The 10,595-nt window shown below is 61.0% G+C and overlaps 1 protein-coding gene across 1 annotated transcript in view; it reads right to left on the bottom strand.

Annotated features, from left to right (window-relative positions):
• Nucleotides 1-5,710: 5,710 nt before the first annotated feature.
• Nucleotides 5,711-10,595, bottom strand: part of ELF5 (E74 like ETS transcription factor 5) — a 28,824-nt gene continuing 23,939 nt past the window's right edge. Inside the window, exons 6-8 of the mRNA XM_027765765.1 lie at nt 8,941-9,009; nt 7,461-7,656; nt 5,711-6,910 (exon numbers count right to left, since the gene is read on the bottom strand). Of these exons, the coding sequence (XP_027621566.1) occupies nt 6,814-6,910; nt 7,461-7,656; nt 8,941-9,009 (362 nt within the window). The 3' untranslated portion in view covers nt 5,711-6,813. The remainder of the gene's footprint in view (nt 6,911-7,460; nt 7,657-8,940; nt 9,010-10,595) is intronic.

Below are 10,595 nucleotides of genomic sequence, written 5' to 3'. Positions count from 1 at the left end.
CCTCAGGAGGGAGGCCACGGCCTCAGGAGGACGGCCACAGCAGAGCGAACCTGCCCTCCCGCCCGCACGTGGGCCCGTGGCGCCGCCTGGAAACGTGCACCTGTGTGTCTCCGCGTCTCTCCCGCCCCCTCCCTCGCACCTGCTTATGTTCCAAGGAGAGGGGGACTTCTTACCCTTTGTCCACCCAGGTCTCCGCCCTCTCCCACTGCCCGACTCGGACCCGCTTCGTGGAGCATGTTTGCGGGCGAGTGGCCTTCACTTGCGTGCCCCATGTTTCTGTCTTCTCGTGACCCTCCTCCAGTCAGGTCACCCTGGGAGGTCACCGTGGTGACCTAACCCATGGTGACCCGTAGTCCTGAGATACACACTCGGGTCTGAGAGCAGGGGCCGGACGTGTCCACACTGCTCTCGCAGCGTGTCCTGCAGGTGGGTCAGAGGTGGAGCTGCCGCACACACCCACCATGTCCGAGCTGGCTCCCCGCGGTTGGGGCTCTGGGTCTTGGGAGTCCTGGGAGTAGAGCCGCGGTGGGGTGAGGAGGAGGAGGAGAGGAGGAAGCCAGTCCTCTCCCTGCTCTTCCCCATCTGAGGTGACAGTGGGATGACTGTCTGTAGACTGGGAAGGCCTGACCGAGGCTGGCATCTCAGCTGTGGGCATCCCGGCCTCCAGACCAGAGGCCACATGCCCCGTCTGGGCAGTTTCTGACGGCAGCCTGGACCAAGGCACCAGGGATGTCTCTGAACTTCCACGGGTTGGCTAACAAGCCTTGGTATGCCCATGCCAGGAATATTACTCAGCCCGGAAAAGGAAGGGCCACCGCACAGCTGTGCTGAGTGATGGGCCAGACAGAAGGGAGCCGTCGGGTGACCCCTTCCCTGGTGTGTAGGGCAGCAGGTTTCAGGGGATGGTGGAACAGAGTGACTGGGAGCTGGTGAGGGGGAAGAGGGGGGTCAGTCTTTGACAGGAACAGGGTTTCAGGCTGGGAAGGTGACAGGTCCCGGCAGCGGAGGGCGGGAACAGCTGCGGAACCGTGTACTGAAGACGGTCTACGAAGCAAACTTCACGTGTGTTGTGCTCAGTAAAGCCCCTCCAGGGCTGGGTCTCTGTCTGAGTCTTAAATGGCCTCTCAGTGGGGTGTGACCCGGGTCTGCTCACCTCCCTGAAAGCGGCTTTACTGAGGTCTGCGTCATGGACTGTGAGTCCCCCAAAAGTGCAGGCCAGGGCTCCTCGGTGTCCTCTCAGAGTGCGGCCACCCCTCCGGCACCTCCAGGACGTCATGTCACCCCAGGGTAAACCCCGTGCCTGACGTGCCTTTCCACAGCCCCCTTGTCCTGCCTGGCCCGCGGCCTGCACAACCTCACACCGGAGGGCCCGCCCGCCCCGCAGGGCCGTGGGGTAGGACCTCGCTCCATGTGGCCCGGCGTCCGAAGGGCAGGCTGGCGGGCTCCACTCCTGTGTTTACTGCCCGCTGTGTGCCTGTGTAGGTCTCGCCTGCCACTCGGCAGCGGGGGGGTCCCACTGGGGGCTGTCACAGCGCCTCCGTGAACGACCTGCGCGTGAGGACATGCTGGCCGTCCTGCACCCTCGCCGTCCGAGTGAAGACGGACCTGATAGGTCAGCCCTCGCCACTTGCCATTCTAAGAGGAGGCCTTGGGTGGGCTTCTAGGAGCACTACGGAGGGCTACGTAATTGCTTCAAGTCCTGTGTCAGGATTTTCATTCTAAACTCACACATTTGGGGCCAGCAGATGGCATAATTGTTACATCGCTGGACTCCCACATAGATGACCACAGCTCGAGTCCCGGACCCGGTGGCTTAAACTCACACCGGGCGCGTGTGCGTGTGTGCCCAAGATCCCGCGAGGAGAATGGAGGAGAAGAGATTGCGGCATGGCCATCCCCCCTGGGGGGTGATTTCTCGCTTTCTGTCTCTCTGTCTCTGTCTCTCTGGTGAGCACATGTGCCCTATAGCAGAAATCTCTCTCTAAAAATAGAAAATAAATGAAATGTAAACACACACGTGGGCCGGCTCGGAGGCCTGGTGGTTGGTGTAGCTGCGTCCCATGTGGCTGAGAACACAGTTCAAGCCCGGACTGGCAGCGTGTGGAGCACAGTGGCTGTTGTGGTGTGTGCCCAGAATGCTGTAAGAAGGGCGAGCGGGGGCTCAGGGAGTGTGGCGCGGCCATTCCCCATGGGTCCCTCTGCCTCCCCGCACGCACAGGTGCCCAGGAGTAAGCAAAACAAAGCAAAAGCTACCTTTTCCCCCTCCCTTATCTAATAAAGAGGCATTACATGATCCGAGCTAAGGAAATGAACTTTGAGTAGTATTCAGGACTCAAAAAGCCACGGGCTGGGAACCAGCAGTTAGCATAATGGCTATGTTGCTGGACTCCCACGTAGTCAACTGTGGTTCGAGTCCCGGGCCCAGTGGCTTAAAACTCACGCCGGGCGCATGTGCATGCATGCCCAGGATCCTGAGAGGAGAATGGAGGAGAAGGGATTGCAGTGTGGCCAGCCCCCGGGGGGTGATTTCTCGCTTTCTGTCTCTCTGTCTGTCTGGCGAGCGCACGCGTCCAATAGCGAAAACCTCCCCCCCCCCAAAAAAAAAGCCACGGGCTGTGGGCCAGCAGGTGGCGTGGGGTCTGAGGTACCGGACTCCCACATGGCTGACTGCGGTTTGAGTCCTGGACCTGGAGGCTTGCTTCCTCATTTCCCCCCTCTCTCTCCCTGTCTCTTTCTGGTCAAATAAGAAATAATTAAGTAAAATAATTATTAAAAAGAAATCCCGGGCAGCTGCTGGGTCTCTCTGTACGGCATTGCGGAAGGGCGAGGGCCAAGCCCGTGTAGCTGAGGTAAGCAGCTGAGCTGCCGGTCCACCAGGCTGTCCCAGCTGTGGAGGGCAGAGGAGGAGGCAGAAAAGCTCCGCACGGTTCCGGATGGCGGAAGCATCACGGGGTAGCGAGTGCGTGCGCGCGGGCATGCGGGGACCTGCGGCCCACGTTCCTGGAGGAGGGCTCCCTGCTCCGTGTGGTGTTTGTGGCGTGGCCACGCCTGCCGAAGTGAGGCACTCTCAACAGCTCTTGCGCTCTATCCTTCAGTGACTTGTGTTCTGGAGCTTTTGCATTTAAGTAAAACTCTTTTCTTTGGAGAGGTTTTTGCTATAGGGCGCATGCACTTGCCAGAAAGACAGGGAGAGACAGAGAGACAGAGAGACAGAAAGCGAGAAATCACCCTCCCCCCCCCCCAGGAGGGACGGCAATGACCCAATCCCTCCTCACTTCCCTTCTCCATTCTCCTCTTGGGATCTTGGGAACGCACACACGCCCGGCGTGAGTTTAAGTCACTGGTTCTGGGACTCGAACTGCGGTTGACCACATGGGAGTCCAGCGACATAGCCATTATGCCATCTGCTGGTCCTGCATTTAAGTAAAATTCTTCTTCTTATTTTAAAGTTTATTTAGTTATTTATTCGTTGTGGTTTCCAGCCACCAGGCCCAGGTTTGGAACCACCGTGTTTGAGATAGCGTCCTGCTGACCAGGCCCCGTCTGCCCCGCCTCCAGCTGGCACTTGCCTCACGCCCAGTTCTCACTTTCTTTCCGAAACAGACCTTTGCTCTCTATTCCCCGGGGCAGTGCCGAGCTTGCAGGCCTGCTGCCCCAACCTCCCTGGCCTCTGGATTATGGGCACGCCCTCCACGAGGGCCTTCGGTTGGACCACGACTCCAACCCTGGGCTCGCGTGGCCCAGCTGTGGGGTGCGGTCCCAGCAGCCTGAGCAGAGGGGCCCCAAACTCTGGTCTTAGTGTATAGGGGTTGGGGCCAGACAGGACGGGGTTAGATGCTCACCCCATAGCGCAGTGGGGGCTGGTACAACAGCTGACCACACAGTGTGAATCTGGCCTGGCAGCCAGGCACATGTGCACACGCGAGTGCACACATCCAGAGGGGAAGGGGTGGAGGTGGGGACTGTGGTGTGACCACACTAGGTGCTTTCTCTCCTCTCCCTCTCCCTCCCTGGAGAGTGTAGTGGTTGTCTCTCCCTCTGTCTCTGACTCTCTCTCCCCCTGGAGAAAACAGTGGTTGTCTCTCTGTCTTTCTCTCCCTGGAGAGTGTAGTGGCTATCTCTCCCTCTGTCTCTGACTCTCTCCCTGGTGAGTGCACTGGGTTGAGCGATGAGCCTGGAATCTGTGACCATATTTAGGAAAAGGCCTTCACAGGGTCATCACAGCAAGAAGCCCAAGGTCAGCTGGTCCTGGCTTCCAGGTGACTTGAATCCGGGGTGAGCCGAGGCAGGAGGGAGCATGGGCGAGTGGGGACAGAGGGTTTGTTCTGGCTGTGGTCCATGGAGCGCCTGAGCCCGGGAGCTGGGAGAGGCCAGGGCCTGTGTGAGCCTGTGCAGACGGCCCTGCGGCGCTGCTTCCGGCTGGCCTCCAGGAGCGCGGAGGGTAGTCTCCGCTGTCGTCCCCATTTGATGGTTTGTCACGGCAGCCTGGCGGGGGATACACGGAGGGTGCTGTGGTTTGAAACGTGGGAACATCTTGAACAGCAAGTGGGTTAATTGTGCTCAGAACTGCTGGAGGCCGGGGCTGGGGCAGGGTGGCTGCCCGAGAGCGCCGCCCCGTGCCGCCGCCCTGGCGTCCAGGCCCTGCCTCGCCTTCCGCCACGTGCTTTGAGAGTGCCCAGTGTCCCCTGCTAGCTGGCCCGTTCCCTGGGGACAGTCTCTTCTGTCCACCTGACTGTGGCGACCTGTGTTAGTGTGGTGCTCGGATGTTCAGGACAGGCCCGAATCCGGCACCTGCAGGCGTCCGCAGGCTCCGCAGAGCAGCGTGGCCAGGCCCGGGCCGGGCAGCCACGGCACTGGCAGAGGCGGAGGGCGTTGCTCTGCCGGGGGGGGGGTGGCAGACCAACTCGGTCTGGTAGCAGGACAGTACCGCCACGGGGCCCGGGAACAAGTGTCTACATAACCCTCCTGATTTCTTAATGCAGCAATTAATTCACCATAAGCAAATAAAACTGCAAAAAAAAAAAAAAAAATCAAAATGCTGTGTGTACCAACAAAAATGCATCCGGAGGAAGGGACCTTTGTCTAATGACGCTCAAGGTGGCACCTTGGGGCCACGCCACGTATTTCTCATCTGGGGCCACGCGGGCCGAGTCTATCCTGTGAAGGGACCTTTGTCTAATGACGCTCAAGGTGGCACCTTGGGGCCACGCCACGTATTTCTCATCTGGGGCCATGCGGGCCGAGTCTATCCTGTGAGGGGACCTTTGTCTAATGACGCTCAAGGTGGCAACCTGGGGCCACGCCACGTATTTCTCGAGTCTTTGTGGGCTCTTTAAAAGTCTCCAAGCCCTGGGCCAGCAGGCAGAGTGGTAGTTAAGGTGCTGGATCCTACATGGCTCACTCCAGGGTTCAAATCAGGAACCCGGAGGCTTGAAAATCACCCCAGGCGCGCGGGTGTGCACAGCCAGAACGCAGAGAGAGTGGAGGGGAAGGGATCGCAGTGAGGCCAAGCCCCTGGAGAGGGATTTCTTGCGTTCCGCGTCTGGTTCTCCGTCTCCTCTCCCTGGTGAACACATGTGCTCTATGGCAAAAATCTAAAACAAAACCCCAAAGCCGACTCCGCCTGGCAGAAAATAGAGGTCTGGTTTTCAGGTGGTCGGTGCTCTGCTTGGCCCTGCCTGGCCGATTTGAGCACTGCAGAGGAAATCGAGTATATTAAATATTTTATTCACATGGTTTACAAACTATGTCCACCTGGAAAACACATGGCTCCAAAAACAGATGATCTTACAGTAATTCACATTTTTCTTAAACAAGGTACTTTTGGAGTTAAACTCTAGGCATGGCGCCTCGGCCTGCGTGGCGGTTCAGGGCCTCACTGCTTGGCCCGTGCCAGGGAGGGAGGCTGGTGGCCCACCTGGCTGCGGGTCACGGCCACCTGCTTCCAGGGACTGAGAAACGTCAGCATAGGCTTGAACCGGGCCGTGGACTGGTGTGCACCCACTGTCACGGCTTTGTCACGGAAACCTGTTCAGGGCCAGCCAGGGCTCACCGTGCGCTGGCCTTTACAAGGCTGTGGGGACATTTTGGTTCCAGGAACAGCTGACGTCCTCACCACAGACAGAATCGATGGATCACGGCGGTTCTGCACGTCGGCCGCCTGGGTCACAGAGACAGTGGGGGCTCTTTGCCGATGGCATGCCAGCCACCAGTGAGGAGCGGGGAGGACACGGCTGACTGTGAGCGCTTCACTCCGGAAGGACGGCCACGGACCGCCGCATGGCCAGGGAGCTCCGGAGAAGACACTGGCTGGAAACCGCCTGGACCCAAGCGTGTCCCAGCTTATGGCCCGCTCTTTTATGACCTAAACTTGCCTTTGGAATCTGCCTTTCCTGATTTAAAGTCTGAAGAACGTGTCTGAGTCTCAGCTCCCCACTCCTACCGCCAGCTACACGAACCGCGCTCCCGCTGGGACCTAGGCCGGCTGGAGCTCGGGCAGGCCGTGGCTGCGACTCCAGTGCAGGATCGCTCCTTCCCGTCCAAGCGGCCATGGTGCTGCCAGGGTGGGTCTGCGCCTCTCGGCGAGGGAAACCATAGCGATCGAATGCCACGAAGGCCACCCGCTCCTCCCGGGGCGGTCGGAGGAGGGGTTCGTAAGGGATGCCGCTGCTGCCACCCCGATAGCTCTAAATCCGGTGTAGGCCGAGACGGGAAGGTTGATCAGCGTTGCAGGTTGAAGAGAGACTTTCCGATGTCTGTTGCCATCCGAGGGTTTGGAAAGGGAAACCCCGAGCAGCCTGAGGCCGGGGCAGCTCAGGGCTTATCTCCCTGCCAGCCGTGGGCGTTTTTCCCGAACTTGTACACCAGCCTCCGGTCCACCCGCTCCAGGATCCCCGTTTTGTAGTAGTACCTGTGGGTATAAGTGGGAGGAAATTCAGGCGTTCGCCCGGAGGACAGCCGCACGGGGACCTCTGCCCTCCTCCCAGGCGGCGGGCAGACTTCGGTTACTCTGGTATTCTCACACCCGTGATCAGTTCACGTGGAAGCCTTTCCCAGATAGCTCGGAGAAAGAACCTCGCCACACTCGGTTCTAAATGTGTGTGTGCGTGTGTGCTTGCGTGTGCATGTGCGTGCATGTGTGCTTGCGCGTGCTTGCGTGTGCATGCATGTGCAGGTGCGCATGCATGTGTGCGTGTGCATGTGTGCGTGTGCATGTGCATGTGTGCTTGCGTGTGTGCATGTGCTTGCACGGGTGAGATTCTGTGAGCCTGGGAGAGCCGCCAGGAATGATAAGGGCGGTGTGTCGATTTACAAGCCGTAATCCCATCTGAAACGGGACCCGAAGTGCTGCCCCGTGACCCACAGTGTCGGGGCACGCTGCAGGAACAGTGCGGTTTTCTGAGGCCCGCCAGCTCGCTAGAGCTTCCGGAAGGCTAGGGGCGGCTCAGCCATTCACGTACCTCAGAGCCCTGCTCAGCTTCTCATAGGTCATCCTGTCGTTTTTCTTCCTCTGTCCCCACATCTTTGCCAGGGCTTCTGATTTAACCACCCGGAAAACGCCCTGCTCCCTGTCCTCCCACTCCAGGACGCCACAGCCGTCCTCCGGAGACAGAAGCAGGTCGCGCACAAACTCCCACAGGTGGGAACTGGGGAGGCCTTTGGAGGAGGGATAAAAAGTTACTGTATTAGAAACAAAAGCAAACGACAACGAATGTGTGCGTGTGTGTTTAATTAAAAAAATTGTCAGAAGGTGTGTGCATTCACTGGAGGGGGGAGTGAGAAAGCGCCCGTCTCGGGCACCGTACGCCACATTTTCTCCTCCTCTGTCTCCCCCTCCTTCGGGATTCTGAGCACGCTCACGCTCCTGGGCCAGGCACAAACCGCTTGGTCAGCCCCACGAGACCCGGCACCCTAACCACCAGGCCGCACACCGGCTGTTGTTACTCTCGGGGCAGAGTCGGCGCCTGTTCACTAGCTCCGGGGCCATTGCCATGGGGGCAGCCTCTGCACATCAGCCGAGAGCCCTACTTGGCCCCTCGCACAGACCCGAGCACCCCGTCTCCTGTTAAAGCAAGTGCTAGACACGCGGACACCGAGGCTGTCTTGGACAGCCGGAGGGCCCAGGTGCCCCCAGAGAGCGCCGAGTGGAGAGAAGGAGGCGGCCTGCAGCACGGCCACAGCACGGCCCTCCTTCCCTCTCTCTCGGGATTCCAGGCAGGCATGCACACGTGCTGGCCCTGCTTCTTGCCACCAGGTTTGGGATTCGAACCACACAGCCAGCCAGTGGGACCCAGCTCCCTCAGCACTAGGCCCTGCATCCAGCCAGAGACCCACATTCCCACCAACTGACGCGCTCGCTCTGCGGACCCTGGGAGAATTCCCACAGGGAGGGAGGAGCACACCACGGGCACCGCCACTCCTCTCCTACGAGCAGCGGCGCGTACCGAGAGCCGGTGGCCACAGCCGTGTGGGGAGACCACCCTGCAATTCTGCTTCCCATGAGAAGCTGGCGCCTTTCTCCTGCTGCTGCGTGTGGTGAGACTGGCTCTGGGGGCTGCCGGCCTGGCGGGGTCGTGGACGCACCATTCCTGAGGCTGTGGCCGCCACCTCTGGTCCCTTGTCTGTACGGTGGGTGGGGAGCACTCATCTCGGGACAGGGGAGAGGATGTGCTGATGGCACAGGCCGGCCGGTGGGTTGCCAGCCCCTGGGCCGGCCGCACTGCCCTCCCCCAGGAGCCCCCGTGAGAAGGGGCTGCAGGTGTGCCGAGGTGGCCACGTCCGCAGCGCGGGTGGCCACGCCCTTTCTAAGCCAACGCTGCCCTACACCGTCCTTGAAATGATCGGCCCGGCTCGCACGCGCCTGTCGGAGCTTACTAGAGTAGGCGGCTTCGCCTCGGGTGGCTTTGAGAGCTCAGAAGTGGAAACAGCATGTGTACTTACTGGCCCGGCTCTGGCTGTGGCAGTCCTGGGTTTCAACACCGCTCATTTTCAGGCAGTTGGAGTTGGCGTCTGAAACGGAACGTGTGGCAGTGGGGCGCGAGCAGTCACGCCTGAGCCCTGCCCAGGCGAGCACGTCCTGGCGGGATGCCTCTGTGCTGGGCACGGTGGGGTGACCAGGCGAGAAGCGCCCTGCCGACCATGAAGGGTCGACCTCCAAGGGGCCCTGGTCCTCAGCCCCGGGGCCCGCCGTGTGCCGCTCTGGGCCGGTGCTGGGGCCGGCGCCGACATGACGGATGGGCCCTGCCCACATGGAACGTGAGTGTGAGTGGGCCGGGTGGAGCCAGCACGGCCCGCGGCCCCTTGAGCCGCTGAGAGCACTGGCCGCTCTGCACACCCGCAGTCTCCCTCCCCTGCTGACGTCCGCGAGCGCGGGCCCCAGGGGACGCCGAGTACCAGCGGTCCTGTGCGGGCCCTTGCAAGGTCTGTGTCCCTGAGGAGGGATTTGGAGCTGAGTTTGCGGTGTTGCCCTGCTGGTGGAGCCAGGGCTTGAACCCAGCGTCCGCCCCAAAGTCCACACTCATCGGCGTGCGTTCACAAGTGCTCTCCACAGGCACGGACAAGCGACTGCCAGCTAACAGCTGCCCAGAGTTCGCTCTCGCCAGGGCTCGCTCAGCACCCCCATGTCCACTCCCGCCCCCAGATCTGGCCTTTGCTTTCCAGCACTGCTTTAGGAGAAGGGAAAGCAACCAGGGCCAAAAGATGGACAGAGGTGAGTTATCGACCACGAAGACCGGGCTTTCCCGAGGCCGGGGCAGCGCGCACGAGGGGGTGCCTCGTGACAGTGATGGCATCTCCCTGCGTCTCAGGTGCAGTGGTTTGGCCTGGCAGGACAGGCAAGTGCAGGTGGCAGGCGGGCCACTGGCAGGGAGCTACAGGGTGCCGGTCTCCCCGCAGAGGCCCCTCTGCCCGGCCCCGGCCCTGCGGTGGCAGGTTCGAGGGCACGCAGGCTCACTAGAGCGGGGCCATGGCAGCAGTGTAGGGTGGGGCAGAGAGGCTAAGTCTTCACTGTCTCTGTGTGGAGGCCGGTTCGCAAGTGGAAGCCTCCCTTGAGGCCTGCTGTGGTGGCCCTTAGCCAGCACCCTGCGCTCCGGGGCTCAGCCGGCCCAGCCCATGAGGCCCCGCTCTTGGCCGCCCTACCATGCTTAGGTGTGGGGAGTGAAGCATGCTCGACTGCCCTTGGGATTTGGGGAGGTCTGGATGACCTCAGGTGTGAGGTAAAAGATAACGTCTGGGTCATTGGTTGAAACCCTAGATAGCCGTCCTCTAGGGTGGGCCAGGCAGGAGGGGCAGGCAGGGCTTGCAGGAAGCTCACCTCTCCCCAGGCCCCAGAGCGCCCAGCCAGAAGCTCGCCCCAGCTAGGATGGAGAATCTCTCATGCGCAGGGCCGGGAGCACTCTCCCGCACCCCAGCACTAATGTGGAGCGTGCGCAGAGAGGGACAGACCAGACGCAGTGTGGAGGGCAGGGAGAGGGGAAGGGACAGACCAGACGCAGTGTGGAGGGCAGTGGAGAGGGACAGACCAGACGCAGTGTGGGAGGGGAGAATGGGGAGGAACAGACCAGACGCAGTGTGGAGAGCAGGGAGAGGGGGGGGGA

Source organism: Tupaia chinensis, unplaced genomic scaffold (assembly GCF_000334495.1).
Source record: "Tupaia chinensis unplaced genomic scaffold, TupChi_1.0 Scaffold139733_1, whole genome shotgun sequence".
Lineage (NCBI taxonomy): Eukaryota > Metazoa > Chordata > Mammalia > Scandentia > Tupaiidae > Tupaia > Tupaia belangeri.
Note: the sequence above shows the minus strand (reverse complement) of the source record. Positions and strands in the feature narration are given on the sequence as shown.